This window comes from Chiloscyllium punctatum, chromosome 37 (assembly GCF_047496795.1).
Source record: "Chiloscyllium punctatum isolate Juve2018m chromosome 37, sChiPun1.3, whole genome shotgun sequence".
Taxonomy (NCBI): Eukaryota; Metazoa; Chordata; class Chondrichthyes; order Orectolobiformes; family Hemiscylliidae; genus Chiloscyllium; species Chiloscyllium punctatum.
Window position 1 is genome coordinate 24,573,613 of NC_092775.1, and position 24,801 is coordinate 24,598,413.

General features: G+C 39.8%; 1 protein-coding gene across 7 annotated transcripts in view; it reads right to left on the bottom strand.

The window, feature by feature from the left end:
- Positions 1-9,620: 9,620 nt before the first annotated feature.
- LOC140462946 (uncharacterized) overlaps positions 9,621-24,801 on the bottom strand; it is a 346,737-nt gene continuing 331,556 nt past the window's right edge. For all 7 annotated transcript variants that reach the window (XM_072556473.1, XM_072556477.1, XM_072556471.1 and 4 more), the window contains 5 exons: positions 22,699-22,779; positions 22,507-22,599; positions 18,807-18,887; positions 16,915-17,031; positions 9,621-13,140 (listed from right to left, as the gene is read on the bottom strand). In XM_072556473.1, the coding sequence (XP_072412574.1) occupies positions 13,135-13,140; positions 16,915-17,031; positions 18,807-18,887; positions 22,507-22,599; positions 22,699-22,779 (378 nt within the window). In that variant the 3' untranslated portion in view covers positions 9,621-13,134. The remainder of the gene's footprint in view (positions 13,141-16,914; positions 17,032-18,806; positions 18,888-22,506; positions 22,600-22,698; positions 22,780-24,801) is intronic.

The window sequence follows — 24,801 nt, forward strand, 5'->3', positions numbered from 1 at the left end:
AGCCCAAGGTGAGTCCCAGGCAGCGGTGGTGGAGGCAGGCCTCTGGCAAGTCCTGGCCAGTTCCTTGGTTGCAGCAGTGGTGGGGGCAGGCCTGTTGGGGAGGGTCCCCAAGGCAAGTCCCGGGCAGCCCCAAAATGGAGTTCCAGGCAGCAGCAGTGGTGGAGGTCCTGGGGGAGGGGCCCCAAGGCAAGTCCCAGGCAGCAGCAGTGAGGCAGGCCCCAAGCAGCAACAGGGACAGTCCCCTTCAAGGAGAGTCCTTGCACGTACACACACACAGTCACACACTGATCCAATCTCCAAAAGGGGGAAAACACCCGAGTGGCCCGTGACAAGCTCTGCCCTTCACATCAAAGGGGGCACTCCTGTTCTATTTTTTTTTATTTTTAAAATTTTTTCTTCTTTTTAACCCCCACACACTACTGCAGTTAGGCGGTAGTGCTTATATTTTTCCCAGCACCCATGGTGTGTGTGTGTGTACAGGTGTGAGACACAAAGTACATGAATCTTTATTCAATTTCCACCACCAGGAAGACAGGAAAACACCCGCATGGCCAGTGACAAGCACTGCCCTTTAAAGCAAAGGGCAATGTTGTGTGATCAAAACAGTGAAGGGGAGGGTAGGGACTAAATCAAAATAGAGTTGGAGGGGGAAACTCCTACTTTTAACCTGTCAGTCAGAACTCCGATTGGTCCAGATTAACAACCACACACAGGGAACTCCTATCCAAGAGATCCATTCGGCTGACCACGTTATAATGGCTACACAGTTAAGTCAAGTTCAATGACTCTTCTTCAGAACTTGAAAGGTTAACAATGCTTTCTGTACACTAATGCTGCCAGATCTGCCTCCAGCAATTTATGTTTCTGTTTTAGATTTCCAGCGGCCACAGTTCTTTATTTTATTTCATCAATTCTTCATAGTACTTCCACAGTTTAATGGCAATATTTACATCGTCTAACCGCCTCCTTCTCTGTTAGCATTTTAGGAAACCAATGAGAAATATAGTTGTGGCTTTCAAGTTTCTTAATAATTTGAGTAACTTAAACATTTGAAGACCTCCTTCTAACAAGTAGTTCTTTACGAAAGGTTATTTTCTTTCCACTGAAGAATGTTTATGTCACAGGTGCAAATGAGCATGCAACGATGGATCTTGGTTCCAAACTCAGGCGCGGGGAACATACATTTTGGTGTATAAATCAGATGAGACCACAGAAATAAACAACAGTGGTCTGTAACAAAGGTTGACACAATACATCGGGAAGTGGGGAAGAGCCTTAAAGCCCTGTCTATTAAGCCCTGTCAATTGCCTCCCCATATGGCAGAAACTAGGAAGATTAATTACTTATATAATTATGTTTCAAATCTCTAAATTTGTCATGTTGGTGCTGCCTCGTTAATGAAATATCCTTTTACCAGGCCATTATCAACACACATGGAAGATGGGAAATCTGATTCAGATTTTGTTCAAAGATATTATGACACAATTCTGCAGTGGGGTGTGAGCTGACTCAGACCCCCTGGCTCAAAGAGAGGACAATACCATTGCACTACAAGAACCCTGGGAATTTGATTCAATGCTACTGCATCAATTAATTATATTTGCAGGCAACTCTCACGATTGATATCTCATTTTTAACAGTATTTTGATAAAATCCATCTGTTTTTCTTTCCAGGTTATTATATCTTAAAACCATTTGTCTTCCGTGTAGTAAAATTTAAACATAACGATCAACTTATGACAAACTTCCATTTGCTCCATTGAACTGTATGCATTTCCATGTAGTGTTTACTTCATTGATTAATCGAGTGCAAAGATTTTTTTCTTTCAAAGACTTCTTATCAAATTTTGTTAGTCAGAAAACAGTTGGAGAATCCACCAGGGTATTTGCACTTGCTGCCGCAATTCTTGCCCACGTAACATAGGAACTAGACTTGCCTAACATGGTATTGAAAGATTCAACAAAAATTTATCGTAGCTCGCTAACATACACAAATATTGCACTCACGGGCATATTGCTGTCTAGGCAGATATCAAACCATTCGGTCACAAAATGTAGCAAGTTCCCATCAGCACGTTATGCTTCAAATGACCCAAGGTAAGATAATGTCTGAAGCTTTTGTACAGCAGTGATATCATGAGCATGTCTCTTCAAGTATACTGACATGGTAACTGAACAAATAGTTGAGACAAGAATTAGGAAGCAGAGTTTGGGAATAAAAGATCCCATTCTTAAGATAGAGAAAAGGAGACTATTTTTCTCTCTCTGTGGATACTAAGTGTGTGGAATTCTCTTCCCCAGATAGCATTGGAAGCTGGGTCATTGAATTTATTCAAAGCAGAGATAGATCTTTGATAGAATACGTGACAAGGGTTATGGAAGGCAGGCAAGACCAGACAGCAACGTGGAAGGATGACCACAACCAAATCAGTCAAAATCTTATTGAAAGACAAACCAGCTTCTCAGAGCCAAAAGGGCTGGGCTTCTCCTGTTCCTCCATCCCATGTTTTTATGTAAATTGAATGTCTCTAGTCCCTGCAACATCTGATCCCTTAACAACCAATCTCCAACAGCCCCATCTCCTCCCAGGCCTCTGCTTCTCCCAATCCCCAGTACCTTGCCCAATTTCATTGGGGTCAGGGATAAGACACCTTCCCTCCAGCTCAGGGCTCTGACCTAGACAATGCTGCAGCTTCTGATTCAACTTTGTTGATCTGACTGGAAGCCAGGTCTGTCAATGAAGCTGTCACTGCATCAGGGAAACCTGTCAGTGATGCTACCTGCACGCAGTGAAGTGTAGGAAAATTGCGCTTCTTGTTTCCCTCATGTCACCAGGGCACCCTCTCTAGGCCAAAGGGTAATCCATCAGCCCCATCCTCCTTTTCCCTACTCAATTTCCATTGTACTCATTCATTTATAAAAAAATGTAACTGGAACTTTGCTAAAATAAATATCATTAATTATGTTTTGTTTACTTTTCAGAAGGTAGTATCATGCTAAAGAAACTATAGTATCTGATAGAAATCTACATTTCACAGATCAACATCCTAGAAAAAGTCTGCTATCTTCAGAAAAAACTTTTTGCTTCTTTATTTCTACACAATGCCGGATTTAAAATACTATTTACAACTGCTGTTGATTAACAGAGGAATATGTTTATCTTTAATACTCCTCAGATTCATTGTCTTCAAATTTTCCTTATGCACTGATTAAGTGTCTACTTTGAATCTTTGGAACAGATAATCAGAGAACAATTACTTACACCTCAACTCTTTTGCAGACACATAGTCTCTCAAAGCATTGGAGCTGATAATCCTGCTTTTCAACACTATAGCAGCCAGAAGTATAAGGTTACTGATTTTTTTGGATTTCTGTCTGTGGTTGTCAAAATGCTCACCTCATATAATGTGAGTGACAATTGGGCTCTTTTGAACTTCTGAGTTCTTCAGTGATAAGCTGTTTCAAACAGCTGTCTTTTATTTTTGACCAGGCAAGCTGATGACATGAAATAAAACATGACTAACAAAGTCATGGTGACCCTTCACAATATGGCAATTTGCTCACTATGCATTTTGGTAAATCCCTAACTCCTCAGCACTTAATGCTTTTTTCAAAATGGGGTAATTAGAAGGAGGTCAGTAATGTTGTCCAGAAAGGAGAAAGAATGCATCACTGTTAATACTCCTCAAAATACAAATCAGTGAACGTGAAAAAAAGTCTAACCTTGCCATACTCAAGATATACAAAATATTACTGTACATTTTGCTGCTATGATATTCACAAGGCTGTGTCTATTGCAATAGTAACAGAATTCATCTTGATCTTTCATAATTAGCATTATCACTTGAAAAGAATACATACTACTCACTCATTGCATTTCTCTAGTAGATAGCTCCATTGAAATTTCGAATTCACTGTGAAAAACTCTAGGAGTGAACATAAAACTGGAACAATTGCAGAGTGAAAAAATGTGGTGCTGGAAAAGCACAGCAGGTCAGGCAGCATCTGAGGAGCAGGAGAACCCTGATTATTTATGCCCGAAACGTTGACGCTCCTGCTCTCGGATGCTGCCTGACCTACTGTGCTTTTCCAGCACCACTCTTTTTCACTCGGACTCTCCAGCACTCGCAGTCTTCACTTTCTCCTGGAAGAATTACAGACTATGGAGAGAGTATCACCAATCAGATAGCTACATCAAGGATCTGGGGCAGACATAGGGCTGAACAGCCTCTTGTAGTGCTATATCATTCTATGGTTCTGCATGATATTTTCTGGTTTTCCCTAACATCAGGAAAACCTTGAACTACAGGTTGATTTAATGAGGTGATAAGTGAAGTTACGCTCGCCTCACTGTTGATAGAGATACTACACTAAAGCTGAAAAGTATGCTGCCCTCTGTTGGGTTCCAACTTAGAGTCATCAAGAAGTACAGCATGAAAACAGACTCTTCATTTCAACCTGTCCATGCCGACCAGGTATCCCAACCCAATCTAGTCCCACCTGCAGCACCAGGCCCATATCCCTCCAAACCCTTCCTATTCATATACCCATCCAAATGCCTCTTAAATGTTGCAATTGTACCAGTCTCCACCACTTCCTCTGGCAGCTCATTCCATACATGTACTATCCTCTGCGTGAAAAAGTTGCCTCTTAGGTCTCTTTTATGCCTTTCCCCTCTCACCCTAAACCTATGCCCTCTAGTTCTGGACTCTCCCACCCTAGGGAAAAGACTTTGTGTATTTATCCTATTCATGCCCCTCATGATTTTATAAACTTCTATAAGGTCACCCCTCAGCTCTGACACTCTAGGGAAAACAGCCCCAGCCTATTCAATCTCTCCCTGTAGCTCAAATCCTCCAACTCTGGCAACATCCTTGTAAATCTTTTCTGAACCCTTTCAAGTTTCACAAAATCCTTCCGATAGGAAGGAGGCCAGAATTGCACGCAATATTCCAAAAGTGGTCAAACCAATGTCCTGTTCAGTTGCAACATGACCTCCCAACTCCTGTACTCAATACTCTGACCAATATAGGAAAGCATACCAAACGCCTTCTATCCTATCTACCTGCGACTCCACTTTCAAGGAGCTAGGAACTCTTGTAGTCTCTTTGTTCAGCAACAGTCCCTAGGATCTCACCATTAAGTGTATAAGGTCTGCTAGGATTTGCTTTGCCAAAATGTAGCACCTTGCATTTATCTAAATTAAACTCCATCTACCACTCCTCAGCTCATTGGCCCATCTGATCAAGATCCTGTTGTAATCTGATGTAACTTGTCCATGCTGACCAGATATCCTGAATAAATCTAATCCCATTTGCCAGCATTTTAAAATATTCGCATGCCAATGAATATGGACTAACATGAAACACATTCTTATTGAGTTACTGGTGCATAAGTACCTCACCTTGATTCTTTCAAGGTGGCTTGTGCTGAAAGTTATGCATCTTTAAGATAAAAACAGAAATTGTTGGAGGAACTCAGCAGGCCTGACAGCATCTGTGAAGAGAGAAACACAGTTAATGTTTCAAGTTCAGTATGTCAGCTGGCTTTAAATCACTTTGTCGGGCAGTGGAAATTCTGGAATCTCCCCAAGAAAGCAGAAATGATTTAGACAAGGGAAAAATTTAATAAACTATTATAGCCTGATTTTTGTTAATCAATGCCATTAAGGATAGAGTGTGAAGGTGGGTAAATGGGAGTTAAGATATGGACTAGACATGATCTAAGTGGAACGACACAAATGGCTGAAAGGATTACTTAACAATGGAAGTGAACCATTCAGTTATAGTGCAGAATCTTGTGGTGGTGAGGTGTTTTTGCCACCAGCCATAAAGCAAGATCCCTGAGTAATCGCTTTACTTTACTTAACAATGTCACTGAACGAGCCAATGGCAGGCCTGTCTCTTGGTGGTTTGGGTAAGGGGTGGGGTGAACTAACCAAGGGTTCTCAGCCAATTAGAGACTGTCAGCCATTTTGTACACAGCAATGTCACTGGAGAACACCATCCCCCTCCTCTCACAGCCCCACACTGACCTCCTCTACTGCTGTCTAATCCCTCTTTTAGGTGCTGAATGATTGAGGAACAACTTCTCTCAAAATGCGCAAGCAATCTCAACAGAGTTTACCTGTTTGTGTTTTCCGCAAGATGAACACACCCCTCCCCCCACTGATTTAATGGAAGTGCCAGTGATATATGTGTGCACTTGCTGAGGATTAAATGCTCATTTACAGTCACGAGTGGGGCAGAAACTATCCACAGACTTTCTCAGCACAGACTTGATCAAGAAAGTAACATGGTTCTCAACCCACTACCCTCCCTGTCACAGGACAGGGCACAGCTTTTGTCCAGAGTCATTGTGGTACAGAAGGGAGCCGTGGTTGAGGCAATGCAGTAAAATACATTTTTCTAGTCTTTATGTTTTAATAAAGGAAAGAACCTTGTCTATTGGAAGAGAGGAATGAGATATAAAAGATGACCTATAAAAATGAACAATGGCTATATCTAGGCTTCAGTTTCTTTTTGTTTGACTGTTTGCTGAGTGATAGTGCCATTATTCAGATAGATCTTTCTTGAAATGTAATTACTTTTTGGAGTAATTTTTCTCTGCAGATCACTAATAGTTACTTCAAGTACAGTCTCCAATAAGTTTGTGGCTTTCCCATTTGTTGACAGTGTGGAGAAGAAATGGATTCTTTACTCTGCATCTCAAACAGCTGAGAAACATGCACCTGAACAGATGCTTGCCCACATTATAGAGATTGTACTTGCAACTAGCTGGTTAGATTAGATTAGATTAGATTACTTACAGGGTGGAAACAGGCCGCTTGGCCCCAACAAGTCCACACCGACCCGCCGAAGCGCAACCCACCTAGACCCATTCCCCTACATTTACCCTTTCACCTAACACTACGGGCAATTTAGCATGGCCAATTCACCTAACCTGCACATCTTTGGACAGTGGTAGGAAACCGGAGCACCCGGAGGAAACCCACGCAGACACAGGGAGAATGTGCAAACTCCACACAGTCAGTCGCCAATGTGCAAACATACAGACAACATCATGAGACATCACGTGTTTAGGCCTGTAACATTCATGTCACACACACACTCAAATTATACTGACAAATTCCAATAGGTATCCCAACTAGAATGTGGATACAGGCCCTTCAGCCCAACAAGTTCACACCGACCCTCCAAACAGTATTCCACCCAAACCCATTTCCCTATTACTCTAAAATGTACCCCTGACTAATGCACATCCCTGAACACTATGAGCAATTTAGCATGGCCAATTCACTTAACCTGCACATCTTTTGGATTGTGGAAGGAAACTGGAGCGGCCAGAGAAAACCCAAGCAGACACAGGGAGAACTTGCAGACTCCACACAAGACAGTCATCAGAGGCTGGAATTGAACCCAGGTCTCTGGCGCTATGAGGTAGTGGTGCTAACCACTGAGCCATGTGTTGCCCCCTGTTTTTTAAAAAATGCTTTCACTCTCCTGCTTACTAATCCCAATTAACTGCTTATACGCCATACTGAATGCAAGGAACAGGCAATGCAAGCAGCCTGTGGAGTGCCAAGAACTGAAAACATGAGGTGCATGCTACCATTTCCTTTGTCATCAAATCACAGATTAATGAGTTGCTGTGGGCCAGGGTTTCAGCATTGGATTCAGAGAAAATTCCCATCAGTTCTTGAAATGTTATGGTTTAATGCAATAGAAGTTGGAGACCCAATTTTTCTATCGGTCTTGATTATATACTGAAGGTGTGTTGTCCATTTCAGACTGGTTCCTGGAACAAGATTAAATTAGCCATGGACTAAAATTAAACAGAAACTGAATATCAGAAATAAAGCCTGTGGAACACTCAGCTTCTTCAGGAGAGGAGGAAATTGAAATGAGAGCTACAAATGTTTGATGAGACCGTTATACTTTTTATGCACCTTGACACCATTAATACCACATCAAATTCAACACAGAACACTCCATTCTCTTTCAGGTAAGGGCCAAAAGAATTGGGCTCAAGTCTCTTGGATGTTTTCATAACCAGAAAGTTCAAAATAGTGCAACAGGAATTAAACCCAAACATGGCAATCTGTCCACAGAAACAAAGCACTCTGAGGGAATATATTTCAAGATTTGTAAATGTCAGTTCAGAATTCAGTTGGAATCAACTGTCAGAAGTATATACAGTATCCAACATCAGTAGAATTAAAAGTACCCAGAAAAAAAGACCTCCAGCATCAAGTAAACACATTTAAAGCTTCTTGGAAGGTATGTGTTCAACCATGTTTGCAAATGATCTTATCACCCAAATCTATGAACGGAATTTTATAGTTATTTGACATATTTTGCAGGTATTGTGATCAGTGCATTCTGTCTGGTAGCATCTCGTTGATCTCCTGAAGGTGAAATGTTGCTGCGCAGATTAGTGAGAATCATGGCTACTTGTCTTTGTCCCTGGATGTTATGGATCAGTGAGGTATCCGCAATTTTTCTGCTGACAGTATTTCAGAAACTGTTTATTATCCTGACAAATTACTAAGTCAAATTTCTTTAACATTATTGTGACAAAACTTTAAAGTGCTGGATTGTAGAAAATCATTGGAAGACGATATCCATATGAAGTAGTGTTTACACTGTTGGGAAGGAGGAAGAGTACAAGGAGAAGTTCAATTTTTGTGGATGAAATTTGCACAGCAAACACCTGACCCATCCTACTGACTCATTTTGTGTGCCTACCAAAGTTGAATTTCACTCCCAACAAGAATTAGAAGGTTTTGAGCAGAGTGAATACATCTGGGCCAAGTTCCAGTCAAGTATTGATTGGACGTTCTAGTGGAAGTGCTGCCTTTCAGATGAATTCAAACCTTGACACCATCTGACTATTTAGATGGAAAAAAAAAGTTCTCCTTTTGTCCTGCACATCACTTCACTGTCAACAGAAAAAACAAAAACGGCTTATTCATTCCTTTACATGTTTGTGGATTTTGTTGTGCATTATTGCATGCATTACTGTATGTCAAAAATATTGCATTGGGGAAGTGGGCTTTGAAAAAAAGACAAGGTGCAATAGATATACATTGAATTCCATGATGCTAATTTGTTTAGTAAGCTGATTTGTCAATAAATGGGGCACTATTTGAAACCACGTATACTCTATACAGCAAAGCCTTCACTTGCATGAATTGTAGAAATATTTGGGCTTGTGTGGCGCAATATTAGAAAGAAAGGAACAATTGTTGAAGAGGTTGAGTTGCACATACAGCTTATGTTTTATTAATGTTTAAAACTTGGCTTAGAAAGTTCAGTTACAACTTTCAGAGCCAACACAAAAATGATGGATCAAATGACCTCATTCCCTGTTTTGCATCATTTTATGAAAAATAAAACAAAAGTTCTGAATGAATATTAAACCATAAATTACTACCCTCACATGGAAAACTGCTACACTCACTTATTAACTCCATCTTTTCATCCTTTTAAAACACAATTTGAGCTAAATCACCAATCTAAACTAACTGCAGTTTTGATGAAAAAGTCAACAGCCTTTCTGCAAAGCACTCCTATGTAGCATTGAAAATGACGTTTGGATTTTTAAAAAAATAATTATCCAACAGTTACTGAATTTTATTAAGATAATGGTAACATAAAAGTCATTGACACTTCCATCTGCCTTTTGGTTTAGATACAGCATTTACAAAAGTAAATCCCACTTTTCCAAAATACAATACTGATAAAATAATTCATCAACAAACAAAGCTAATGGTTTGGAATACAGATAGAAAAAAAAATTGAGAATATCAAAACTTACAAACGGTTAATGGAAAGAAAGGATTTAAAACACTACAAAAATGGAAAAAAATCATGGAAAAATATGAAGTAAATATTCAATAATCCAGAGACTCAGAAAAAGCATGAAACAGCAAAGGAAACAAGAAAAGCTTTGGTTCATTTTCCAATGATCTTGTCCAAAACCTAAATTTTAATGAACCATGATAGGTTTGCATTGCTCATGGAATATAGTTTTTTTTCTATGGTTTCACTTCCATAATTATTTAATGTTTTCTTCATTTAATAATTTCTCTGACCTTGTGCGAAAGTTGTTTTCTTACATTCTTCACTTATCTCAAAATGTTTAAGTCAGTGCTCCATAAATAGAAAAACAAAAATTAACAGCTGCTCTACGGTTTCACTCTTGGCATCCCAAACCTAAAATGGATTTTAAAATTACTTCACGCACTTTCTAGAAAGTTGAGAATTGGTGCATTTTTAACATTGCCTACTCATTGGAATCTGTGTATTTAAAATAATCTGAGACTTGACTGCTCAAGGTGTGTTCTCTTTTCAGTTTCCCATTTTAACCTCCTCTTCTGAACGGATATGAAGGGCACCTGCCAGGGCAAATATGCACTCTGCGCTTTAATCTAATAGTCATGTCTCAACTGCTGTTTGAAACACAGGCTTGCACAGGGAAACTGTTAGGGACTTGCTGGTGGGACAACTTCGAGAAGACAGGAGAGGAGCTGAGGCCTGCAATGACTCAAAGAACACCCTATGGAATTGATCTTCCATGTCCACGGAGGGGTGTTTAGACCTCTCCTACTCCAGGACTCTTTCCCACCTCAGGTCTCACCCCAAGCCTCTATGCCTTGCAGTGAAACCCTACCCATTCACTTAATTGTGCTAGAGAGTAGTCCTTCAGTTTTCGTCTAAGGGTCTACAGCTGCCCAGTATTTCAGTTTCACTTGTCAGCCAGCTACCACTTTACATTAGGTAGTTTTCTAGACATTGTACTATTGAGGTCAAGTTGCTTTGGCACCCCTTCGCCCCCACCTACATGACTGCTAAGCCGTTGGACGGTGTCTACATCAAAACACATTACAACTTTACATAGTGCTAAAGCTTTCCTAATATCATACATTGATCATGTTCAGGTATGCACAAGGTACTCAGAGATATGAAATTGAATTTGTACCATTGTTGCTGAAAACTTGATTTTTGTTGATCACAGCTACCTTTGTAAATTGGCAAGACGTTGAGTCACTAAAATTGTACACCATATTTTTGTTTTTGTTAACCCTTCAATATAGTTGACAGCCTACAAAATTGATCTGCTTCTGTTCTTCAAAGGGACTCCTCAGTTTTTAGAAATTAACTTCGAATCACCCCAAATCAGACTGAAGAGATGAAAAAAAAATGAAATTACACACAAGGATCCTAGTGAGTAAATTCAAAATGTGCTTGAAATCCCTCTTTCCATTACTTTAAAAGTGACAGTAATTCATTTAAAATGTGCTAACATAGATTTGCAGAGAGAGGAATTTCAGACAAAGGAGCATATTCTGAAGTTGTTCTGCCATTAGGAAACCTCACCATACCAAAAATTGCGGTGATACTGAATGAAAACTTTGAACAGCACCATTGCTCAATATGTGTGGGGCCAATCAGGCAAATTTCAGTACTGGCCATGAAAACTCTGAAAAGTCACCCCTTAGCACTGTATATAAGCATCTCACAGTTGTGTTTCAATGCTCTGGATTTTAAGACTGTACAAGTATTCTAACCCACTAATTCCCATAGTGCAACAATCCTTCTACAGTTGATTCACAGCTTTGGTGTCCACTACGACAAATCGCTGTGTTCTATAGCCTATCAAATATATAACAAAGGAATGGGCACAGGAGATGCATCTGGCACATTTATTTCACTATGAAGGTAAAAGGATACAATGAACACATACCATTTAGCTGTAGGGGGAGAAAAGCAATTATGGAGCATTTCATATCTGTATTATGGTGTTTTAATGCACTCATGCACACATAGACTCATGTCAGCTGTTGATACAATTGCAAATATTCTCAAATACTTCATCACTCATGTTCAGTTTAAAATATTGGGTAAGTCACTAAAACAATCCTATCAAAAATATATTTAGCAATGGTAAACAAACAAACTACATCTGATTAAATGCCAACTGTGCAAATCTTCTGCTTCTCTCAGCTGTCCGTTGCATCATCTAAGCATGCACATGGCATTTAATATCTTATGTGACAGCACGTAATTAAATAGGCAGAACTCACAAGTGCTTCAGTACTAATCTTGAGTTCTGATGTCCTTTGTCATGCTAGATAGGTAAAGCAGCTCATGTGTATAATCAGCAATGTATAATATTCCTTTGCTGGCTTTACTATTAACAAAGAAGTTAAATTCTTCTAACAGTTCTTGAAGGATTTAGAACAAGCTATGAGAATAGATACCACGTGCCTGTGGTGCCTCGGAATAGTGAGGAAGTTGATCAGAATGAAAAATTCTGTCCTTTGTGAACCATTGCTAAGTATTTTTACTGAACCACTAGTTTGAGTATCTTCCTATAGATATCACTTGTAACAGCTAGGTGTGTGCTAACAAACCTCTATCCACCAACTTTTGATTAAGACATCTGTGAAACCTCATTTGCCTAAAATTATTCACTTTCAAATAATTACGTCTTTTTTAATTTACAAAAACACAAACTTCTGCCAAACCAAGTATTAGTTAAAAACCAATACCAGGTTACCATTTGAATATTACAAAGTTCAGAGGAGAAATACATCCAATCTTTACATAACCTGATAAGCATTTTTCAGTATAAATTAATGCAAATTCAAATTGGGAACCAATATGTGCCATTCATTTCCATCAAATAATTTGTATAATTGCTGACCGTCTTTAGCAGATCAAAAAAAAGGAGGAAATTAAGTTGACATCCATTGCAAAGCATGTATTATTAAACATTAGTTGCAAGATTTCTCTTCCATCTCCATGAATGGTATTCCCAAGTGGGATTCTGATTGCTTGAAAAGCTCATATACTTTGGAATGATGGTTAGAGGTTCTAGTTTTCCTTTGATTTTCTTTCTCCCCTCAAAACATGCGTTTTCTCTACTTGAAAATGTTTTACTTTCTTGGTGTAGTTGGAACTGAAATCTTTTTTTTGCACAGCAGGAGTATATTTTTACATTGATATTGATATTCTTTCCCGGTTCTTCTGTAAACTAACAAGGCAGAGAAAGTCTGTGCTGATAAAAGCATCCATGTGATTCCATTCTGTTATTCACGGTGTTTTGAGGACTTTCACTTGTACATTATTACTCCTGAAGGAGAGAGAGAGAGAAAGAGAAAGATTTTTTTGAAAAAGTTTACTCCAGTATTCAACTATCTTCAATTTTCACCACGTGTCCATCCCCTGCACCTTATTCCTTGGCCACAGGTGATAGTCTGGATTGGTCTACAGTTGCAGAGGCATTCAATTTTTTTCACCAGGGTCACAGGACATTGATTCAAATTAGTTGATATTCACCCTCTTCAGTAAAAGCACCTTCCAGTTAAGCCAACGAATGCATCCCATTAATATGATAACCAAGTGAAGATAACTGTGCATGGATGGAACTATACTGGTCACTGGTGCTCAGTACTACAGCCTGCATTTTTTTATCCGCTAACGATATTGAGTGATTCAGTACTTTTAAAGTGAGCAAAAAACATGGCAAATATTTATCTTTTAGGTAAAAGTAAATAAATGGTTAATGGATCAGAAGTATTCAATGGAAAGCTGATGTATTCAATCACATTATTTGCCTCCTTTTTTTTTTAGCAAAGATGTTGTCACTACTTAATATGGGGAAAAAGGAGGTTTCCACCGAATTAAGATTAATAGGTCTTTATCTGCACCACTTCATTTTGAGAGGGGTCTGTGTTAGGACTGCCCTTATCAACCCAGTTGAATTGTGTGTGCAGACATTTCTTGCTTCTTGCAGAGGTTGTCAGCATTGAATCTGCAAGGGCCGAACGTATAGTCAGTCACTTTGGCTTACGTTGTTGATGTGCTCGTCATGAACATCAGCCCAGCTGATAATACCAAGAGATATAGTGCATGGAGTCCTCTGCAAAAATAAATTGGGAAAAGGTGCTAGGCTCCTGATCAGTCAGCAGGGATGAACTCTCCATTGAAGGGACATCAAGCTCTTTAATTAGAGCACCACCCATTTCTTCTACTCATGAGTTTATCTTAGTCCTAAGGAGGAATCCTGGTCAGTGAACTACCAAGAGCTGGAGGTCACCAACCAACTGGGACACCAGTCAGGACTGCTTGGAGTGTTGCCTGACAGGATCGATTTTTGATCATAAACCAATTGATCACTGCCATGTTGTCATACTAGTTGGTCACTTTGCTCCCTTCTCTGTAGTTCATCACACTGGAGCAGAAAATGGTCAGTGACTTCTTCTGGAACAAAAGGCATGTTACTATGGAGGCTGCTACTTAGAGAGGGCACTCAGTTCCTGGTCCACCTTCACAGCCTCCTAGATGGTGTTCTCTGGCAATACATTTCCTCTGCCAGGTGCTGGGACTACTGGGATTTTAAGACTCAGACATGTTGGATGATGCCACCAGCTGTATGTGCCTGGTAATGTCTAGTTTGCAGTCATAGCCATCCAGAGCCTAAAACAGTGGCGTTGACTCCAAAGCCACTTGTGATGTCAAGGCAGCTCAAGCATAAGGTAAGCTTCCATCTGAACTGACCTCCATTTGGACAGAATTTCATGTTAGCCCTTGTCCCATGATCACTCCCTCAAGATCCATGCCCAACAATTTCACCAGTCTCGAGGAATTTCATTCTGCAGAGGGTATTAGACCACGTGACAACAACATGTAGGAGTAAAGGTAGGCCATTCAGCCCATCAAGTCTGATTTGTAATTCAGTGAGATCACGACCGATATAAAAATCCTCAACTCCACTTTCCTGCCTTTTCCCCATAACCAGAGTTCAACCAGATACTACATTCATGTATTTATAGGGCATTTTTATTTGCTGAAAAATTTGAGTTATGTAGCACTTCAAATAAAGCAGATATGTAGCAGAAGAGCTTTTCTGCACAATTAATTGATTCACATTAAGCAAATTCGAACAAGAGGAACGGACTAGAGGGAAAAATTTATTTTATTTACTTGTCTTATTTCACTTAATTTCCTTCTCAAACATTTCCAGTTACGACTGTAATCTTAAAGAATAATTTGCATTGCATTTATTTATATTTTTAAAATACTTTAAACACCTGAATTACAGCAGTTCAAATGTTCTTTCTCTCAGGAAAAGATGTTCAAATATATTCATGTAATTTCCAAATGTATAGCCTCTAGTAACACACCCAATCTCATTGCTCTTTGCTGAGCTCACTCCAGAAAATCATTTTGAAAAGGAACTGAATAAAATGACACATAATAATAATGATATTGTTCACTAATGAGTTATACAGCATAGGAATACATATTTCACCTTATATAATAGTTCTTTTAATTTATTTTGGGATGTGGGTTTTAGTGGCTGTGCCAGCAGTTATTGACCATCCTTAGTTCCCTTTGACAATGTGATGGTGAGCTGCTTCTCTAATCACAGCTGTTCAGTGTTGGGTAATGGGGAGAGAAGAATTCCAGCATTTTGACCCAGTGACAGTGAAGGCCATATATTTCCAAGTCAGGATGGTGAGTAGCTTGAAGAGGAATTTGCAACTGGTGGTATTCACCTGTATCTGCTACCCTTGTCCTTCTACATGGTAGTGAGGTCATTGAATGTTGAGGGGCTGTACTGGAATGCAATATGCATACTATTGCTTCTGATTCATGGAATCCCTACAGTGTGGAAGCAGGCCATTCGGCCCATTAAGTCCACGCTGCTTTGTTGGCTCAGTTAAAAGTAAGTTAATGCATATAGGAAAAAAAATTCTCAACAGTACTAAATGTGCTTAGTTTTCAAAACTGGATTTTTTTTTCCAATTCATTCTTGAGATATGGATGTCACTGGCTAGGCCAGCATTTATGAGTTAAGAGTCAACCACATTGCTGTTGGTCTGCAGTTACATATAGGCCAGGCCAGGTAAGGACAACAGGTTCCTTCCCCAAAATATTTTAGTGAACTAGATTTTCATTGAATTCAAATTCCACCATTTGCAATGGTGGGATTCAAACCTAGGTCATCAGAACGCTAACTGGGTTTCTGGATTAATAGTCATGTAATAATACCACTTGACTATTATCTCCTCACAATGCGAACTAAAAGATGATTCTAGGCAGGAAAGTGGCAAACAGAATTTAATCCAGAGTAACATATTTGGAAAGGATATCCAAGGCAAGAAACGAAAAGTGATAAATGGTTATATTTTCAGAAGTGTAGGGAAACAAAGTAACTTTGGAGCAGATGTCAACCTATCTTACAACTTCAAGAATTGGTGGATAAGGTGGCTAAGTAAGGCACAGGGGCATATTTTGTTAGCCAATGCCTAGCACACAACAGCTCAGATGTTATGCTAGAACTGTAAAAAATACTATTAATGTCACAGCTCAAGTTAAGTTCTGGTCACTGCATTGTATGAAGGATGTGATCACATAGAAAAGGATACAGAGACTTACAAGGAACACTGTCAGAGAATTTTAGTCACAAGGAAAGATTCGATTGACTTGGGATTTTTTCCTTTCGAACAGAGAAGACTGGGGCGTGGGGGGTTGGTTAAGAGTGAGGCGTACATTTAGGAGGAGTAAGAAGGTTCAGAGCAAGTTCAGGAGACATTGTTTCACTCAGAGGGTGGCTGGGGATTTGGAATGGATGGTTGGAAATGGTGATAGGTAGAGAGACACTTGCTGCATTTAAAACATATTTCAACATGCTTTCAAAGTGCCACGACTATGGGCCAAGAGTTGGAATACAGGGTTCTGCTCGATAGATTTTTATTAGTTGGGAAAGAAATGATGGATCGAAGGCCACCTTCTATGCCATAAACGTTCGACATTTCTAAGGCGAAGTGATTTGCAAGAAATAAAGAGAAAAATGGTGACCTCCATTGAGAACAATAAACAATCATATACTGCACTGTACCTTTGATTCCTTTGCATTTTGCTCTGTTTCGGGCTCCGATTCTTTATAAACCACAGCTTTTGTTACGAGCATGTCGGGGTGTTGCTGTTTCACTTCCTTAATTGCAAGAGCCAGAGCCTAAAGTAGACAGTACAGTTATGAGGGGAACATAGATTTAGTTTGTAGATTGCATTGAAAATGTGCCTTCCTGGCTGATGAAAAGGGAATTACAGCAACACCATGATGGTTTAATGATTTCCTAGTGCTATCTGGTACAAAAGGGTCATCGTCAAACAGATGATCGCACAATCTTACTTAAAGATAGTCTTAAAAATTCACATTATCCTTGAATTTTTCCTGAAACAAAAATCAGGTAAGCAGGGAGTGAGGTAAGCAGCAAATCCTGTTCCAACAGTACAGGGAGGATCTGATGTCCTAATCAATCCATCTCATCTGCATGTCAACTGCCCAACTATGACATGCAGGGATGGAATTTCAACCAGTAAGGTGGTTCAGGACACCAACTATGAGAGTTCCGGAGGGCATTTCCCTGGGAAGCAGTCTGTGTAAGTAGCTTCATGCTCCTGCCTGAACAGTCGACTCGCAAACTCCTCAGATGCTGTCTGACCTGCTGTGCTTTTTCTAGCTCCACTCTCTACTCGAGTATCTGCAGTCCTCACTATCTCCAACCTACTCCATTCACCTACTGGTTTCAGGCAGGAAGGGAGGGAATTTATGTAAAAGGGGCCAGACAGTTAACATTTCACAGGCCTCAAACTGTCAAGTTCAGGATCTTTGAACCCACTTCACCAATCAGGGGTTAAAAATGTCTGTAGAGCTGGAAAATTAGATAATGATGTTCACGTAGTGAGCTGGTGCAGGCACAGAGAGTTAAAGGCTACCTTCTGCACCAGATCCCTTCTGCAATTCTGTGAAATTGATGTTAATCATGAACCCCAACAATTTCAAATGTTTCATGTGTGACTCAAAATTTTTACATTTGCATCATTTGCCCACAATACTGGAGTAAGAATTGCACTGACCACCATGATGACCATTTAATTGATTGATTTAATCACACAGGATGCAACCTCATATTTGGAAGCTATTGAGCATAAGCTCAGTACACAGAGGTGTACAATAAGAACATGACTTTTCAAAAAGAAAATAGAAGCTAACCATTCAGTCCCTTAAGGCTCCCCTGTCCTTCAATACAATTATGGCTCATCGCTTCCATGTTCCAATCTAACCCCCAGAACCCCTTCTTCCTCAAGAGATGAAAAATCTTGTAGATCTCTGTATTGAATATTTTCAATGGTGGAATATTTAGCGTCTCTTGGAGTAGTGAAAATCTAAAGATTCACAACACACTGAGGGAAGAAATGTCTCAATCTCTGCATTAAATGATTAACCTCTTGTCTACTGCTGTAAACTCAGAGGCAAAAAATGGTAATGCTTAGAAATGAATGTAGTAGATTTGCTGGAATTCCATTTTGAGGAACACAAGACAAGTTGGACCAGTATGTGTGACATTCACAGGTTTTACTGGTCTTTTGGGATACATAACATAGAACAGTTCAGCACAGGAGAAGGGCCTTCAGCCATCATGAATGCACTGACCATGATGCCAGTCCAAACTAATCCCATCTGCCTGCACATGGTCCTTATTCATCTATTTCCCGCCTGTTCATGTGTCTTTCTCAATGCGTCTTAAACATTACTATCGTATCCGTTTCCACCACTCTATCGGCAACAGGTTCCTATCACCCTCTTTAAAAACAAACTTGTTTCACATGTCACAGAATCCCTACAGTGTGGAAGGTAGCCATTCGGACCATTGAGTCCACACCGACCCATGCTTTTGCAAAAGTAATGTTACAATGTACATAAAATGACGCAAAATGGTTTCGTACCTGGTCTTGGTCAACGTCAGCATCACCTGTGATGATGATTCTTTTCTCAATCCTGGTTTCTGAAAATCCTCCTTTCACTGACTGGATATACAATAAATCCCATTTGTTAGCATCACTTGTAAGTTCAGAAGAAAAAAAATTGCTTTGCAAGCCTAAACCTTAGCACTACAGACTATCCTAAATGGAGACTGCACATGCTCAACATGAGGCAAGTATGAAGTAGCTGCACATGTTTCTGATCAACAGTGTTCAGACTCTCAAACATGGCAACTAGTTTCCATGCGTGTCAGACTCTCAGCTGATCAAAGTAAAATCATACCACGTTTAGAAAATGAACACAAAAGATACATTAATTCTGACCTCACATTATTCCCACAGTAATGACACTGTTTCTCTTTGGTCGTGGCTGAAGTTTAACGTTTGTCTAACAGTTTGGTTACTATTTTATTGTTGACCATAGGTTTCTATCAGTATGGCTCTGTGGGAACTCTCTTGTTTCTGATTCAAACAGTTGTGGGTTCAAATAAAGGGGAAAGGCTGTGGATGCTTTGAATTCTGAAACAAACACAGATCACTGGAGAAATTCAGGAGGACTAGCAGCGACCGTGGAGAGTTATTGTTACAAATCTAGTCGGACTCTTCTTCAGCACCTCTGACTTGAGGTTCTTCAGCATTCTTGGTGTTTAAACCAGGTTTTAAACATGCCATATGTATGTCACTTATCAGTGAATATATGGATACAATCGACACATTTACTTTGACATAAGATGGAATCTGGAGTTTACATGATGTCTTGTGGTTTCTATACAAAGATTAATTCATCTTGAGAAGATAATTAAAACTTAGATGTTGTTGTGGAGGAACTGTCCTTGAAGAGACATCAGAACGCAAAATCACTGAGGGAATTTACACAATAGTATGTGGATGTTTACAATTGCTCAAAGGCAATGGTTAATTGTAGACTCAGCATCTGGACATTTCAAACCTAACAAAGAAAGTTGTGAAAAAAACCCCGTTTAATAGTCTATATTTTGGGTGTTCTGCAAATACGGATCTTTCCTTCCTTTCGACTTAAACAGACTGCTCGTTTTGTCTCTGTTCTTCAAAGTCACAACTCTCAAAATTTTAAGGGACTCCTTCTCAAAATGTCAACTGAAAGAAAAGGAAAAAGGGCGGGAGTTATCCCACCACCTCTCCATCTGAAACAGGCAAATAATTCAGACTGACATTTCAGTGCTGTGCTGCAGAGGAGCTGCATCGTCAGAGGTGTCATTTCTTGACAGAGGTGCTAAAAATGAGGCACTCTCTATTCCAGTGGCTCAGGCAGTGCAAAAAAAATGTCAATCTAAAATTTTAAGAATAGAAAATCATCTGAGTGTCTTGGGTCACATTTCATCTTAAACCAATGCTCCTAAACTGATTATCCATCAGTGCTAATTGAGGGACTTTACTTTGCTCAGCACACTTTCATGAGCAATTTGCTTATGTAACATAACCACCACTGGGTGGGTGGAGCTATGTTTGCGATTTTATATTTTTGCACAAGAGAAAAGGGCAGATTGAAATATAGATGATTCGCCAGAAACTAATTTATTCAGTCTTAATGTGGAGGTGTTGGTGTTGGACTGGGGTAGACAGCTCAACAGCATATTTGAAACTGCAGGTCTTCGGAGACCTCACTCCTTGTGGACTATAACCCGTCGCTGTGTGATTTTTGATTTCAGTCAGTCTTACACATTGATTACTAATGGCTGTTACATGTATCCATTCTCTGTCATGAAGTTCTTTTTGATGATTGAGTCCCAATGTGGAAATGCTCAATTAGCTGTGGAAGCTGCAGGTAACCAACTGGTGAACTGCATTCTAAGATGAAGTTTGACCTGGAAATTCAACAATGCAGAAGTTGGATATGGGCTGATGAAGGATAAATCCGTATTTGCAGAACACCCAAAAAGTAAACAGAATTAAGTGTTTTTTTTCCACACCCTTCTTTGTTAGGTTTGAAATGTCTAGATGTTGAGTCTACAATTAACCATTGCCTTTGAGCAATTGTAAACGTCCACATACTATTGTGTAAATTCCCCAAGTGATTTTGCCTTCTGGTGTCTCTTCAAGGACGGTTCCACCACAGGAACATCCACACTTTAATTACCTTCAGTAGGGATGTAGCAGGGATCAGTTTGATATAAGGAGCTGTACGTTCCTACATGGTCTCCAAAACAGACAATGGCTTGACTTTGGATAAGGTGGCTATGAGTTGCATCAAATGTGATGTTTCTGAAGACAAACAATTAAGCTGCTGCCTCTAGAAGCCCATGCAATGAGCGTTGGTCATCGGACTCCAGGTGGTTAGAGGTCTATTCGGGATGAGTATGCCATATTTCAGAACAACCAGGGCAGTTCATCTGCTGTTCAGGCCAGTTTTTCTCATAACCAAACAAAATTAGAAACAGAAACTGACCACTTAATGACTGCTTGCACAGGATCTGTTTACCCACAACTTAGTTACTGTGGTTAAAATAAGGAAGAGGGATATTGAATACTTAGGCATTATGGCAATTGTTTATAAGTACCGTTATGAGGCTAGAATGATAGAACAAAAAATGTTGGACTGGAAAATAAATGGATTAAGACAAAAGATACATTTATGGAGTTGTATTCAGATGGTGGATTAATCGCGGGGTATCAATAGGCAACAGACGGGCAGCTCAGCAGATCTTGGGAGCCACAGTGAGAGAAATGGAAACTAAATTGAAGGGGAGTCTGTACAACACACTGATACAATATTGTGGACAACTCAAGTTGCCATCCTGAAAAAAGGATGTCCATGATTAAAAGCAATGTGACCTATTTAAGAAAACTGCATTTTGAGAAGAGATTAGAGAGTCTGAGATTCTTTACTCTGGAGAAGAGAATACTTAGAAGATAATTTATTTTGTCCCCATGATACTCAAAGGATTGATAAGACTCAGTGTGACAAAGTGGTACAGCAAAAATCCTTAATCGGCAATTATATCTTATAAATCCACTGCAAAAATCTACTTTAGTTTTTAGTGTACCACAAAACAAAATATTGGTTGTACATCCAGCTTGGGTTACAACAAGTTTAATTCATTCACACTCAGCACAATTAACTGCTTTTTCAGGGCATAAGTTCAGGAGATAGATTTGATTGCAAAATATGATTCCTGAAACACACTAATAGTCTTGGGAACAGCGTATAGTAAAAGAAATTGAATTTAATTTTGTTGCTGAAACGGGGCCCTGGTCATAAACAATGGTTCGGGGCCTTACTTTCGTTGTTAGCTTTCCTTAAAGACCATTCATGTGATATTATGAGTCTTCTGAGTTGATAAGCACAAATGGTCTAATTCTCGAAGTATTCTATCACAGGGAGTGAACACGACCACTATATTTTACCTCTGCTGGACTTTTAACAAATCAAACATTTGGTTGTGGAAGCAGAAACAAGACTTTCAGAGTATAATCTCAAAAAAAAAGGAATGTGAATCTTTTCAGCTGATAAAACAAGAGTTAAAATGAATACTCAAGGTCATAACTTCCAGTTCACCATTTCTTGCCAAAAGTAAAGTGCTATCATTAACAAGTATCTAAACGTTCTTGGACTTTAGCTAATAGCTTTGTTTGCATAGCCTTGGGCACAGTCTCAATGTAAATTGTCTGTCATCAACAGTGTTACCTTGGTGATATGAGTAGTGGTTGATGTGGATATGGTTTCAGAAGTCACAGACTGAGAGCTTGTTACATTTGTAGCTCCACTGCCACTGTCCACCTGAAAAACAAGTAAAACAAACAGGATATCAGATTGTAAAAGAAAGAAACAATAATCTAGTCATCTTGGAAATTGCTTATCTAACATTCAGCAACTTACAAATGACGTGGATACAGTTTCCGAGATGACACTTTGTGAACTTGTTACAGTTTCATTTGCCAGATCTGGGATATTGGTAACCTTCAAAAGAAAACAAAATAGCACAACTCATGTTAGTTGGGTCTTACAACACTAAAAAATGCCCAACTTCTGATTACCTTTGAACAAATTCACTGAATGTGTGTTGCCTCTGCAGAGCTATTCTCAAAATTCTGGCACCAGCTTGTGACTCATGTTCCCTGAGTGAATGATTGTCAGATTTATTTAACATGTGAATATCATTATTGTGTGCCAACAAACATGCCTGAAGCGAAAGCGAATATGATCCCAAAAATAGAGTCAAGGGGCTAGAAAAGCACAGCAGGCCAGACAGCATCTGAAATTCCTGATGAAGGGCTTTTGCCCGAAACGCTGATTTTCCTGCTCCTTGGATGCTGCCTGACCTGCTGTGCTCTTCCAGCACCACTAATCCAGAATCTGGTTTCCAGCATCTGCAGTCATTGTTTTTACCTGCTGTGCTTGTCTAGTTCTACTCTAATCTTGACTCTAATCTCCAGCATCTGCAGTACCCACCTCTGCCTAGATGATCCCAAAAATACCCAAGCCAACAATATAATGAAGAGTAGCAATTTAAAAAATATATTTTCAAATTTGATAAAGGTATATGGAACGTATTATTCAAATCCAAGATTGTTCTATTGCTGCATTTCTCAGCTTTATTTTATGTGGGGTGCAATTGGATAGTGCCACATTTACATTATTAATAGTCAATGTTACATTACAGACATGAGCCACTCAAAAAGAAAGTACTCATTTACGTGTCATCCTTCTGAACTTCAGGACCAACCAAAGCATTTCACAACCTTCTGTTTTTAAGTTCAGTCACTGAAGTACAGTGAGGAAATGCAGCAGCTCATTAGCACACAGAATGGCCTCATAAGCAACAATGAAATCATCTTGTTTTTCTTAGTGATGTTGGGAATAAATATTGAGCAGGACACTGTGAAAGGGCGGCACAGTGGCTCAGTGGTTCAGTGGTTAGCAATGCTGCCTCACAGCACCAGCGACTCGCATTCAATTCCAGCCTCGGGCGACTGTCTGTGTGGCATTTGCACATTCTCCCAATGTCTGTGTGGGTTTCCTCCGGGTCATTCGGTTTCCTCCCACAATCCAAAGGTGTGCAGGTCAGGGTGAATTGGCCGTGCTGAATTGCCCATAGTATTCAGGGATGTGTAGACTAGATGCATTAGTCAGGGGTAAAAGTAGAGAGGAATGGGTCTGGGTGGGTTACTCGTTGGAGTGTCAGTGTGGACCTGTTAGGCCAAATGGCCTGTTTCCACACTGTAGGGATTGTAAGTAAAACCTTATTTTTCTTCTTCAAATAGTTCCATAGCACTTTCCATGCCACCTAAGGCAACAGATAATATCTCCAAAAATCTTGGTCCTACACTATGTGTTTAAATTAATCTGACGTCAATGGCATTGAATATCAGGTGGGGATTTATAGCCAGTGACTGGTGTTGACATAATTTTCTGTAGTACCATACATGTGCGAGGTGCAGCATTTTGGGAAAGCAAACCTTAGCAAGACTTATACACTTAATGGTAAGGTCCCTAGGGAGTGTTGCTGAAAAAAAGAGACCTCAAGTGCAGGTTCATAGCTCCTTGAAAGTAGACTCGCAGGTAGATAGAATAGTGAAGGCGGCGTTTGGTACGCTTTCTTTTATTGCCCACAGCATTGAGTATAGGAGTTGGGAGGTCATGTTGCGGTTGTAAAGGACGTTGGTTAGGCCATTTTTGGAATCCTATCGGAAGGATGTTGTGAAACTTGAAAAAAAAAAGAGTTCAGAAAACATTTACAAGTATGTTTCCAGGGTTGGAGGATTTGACCTAGAGGGAGAGGTTGAATAGGCCAGGGCTGTTTTCCCCGGAGCGTCAAAGACTGAGGGGTAAACTCAGAAGTTTATAAAATCATGAGGGGCATGGATAGGATAAATAGACAAAGGCTTTTATCTGGGGTGGGGAGTCCAGAACTAGAGGGCATAGGTTTAGGGCGAAGGGGGAAAATATGAGAGAGACCTAAGGGACAAATGTTTCACACAG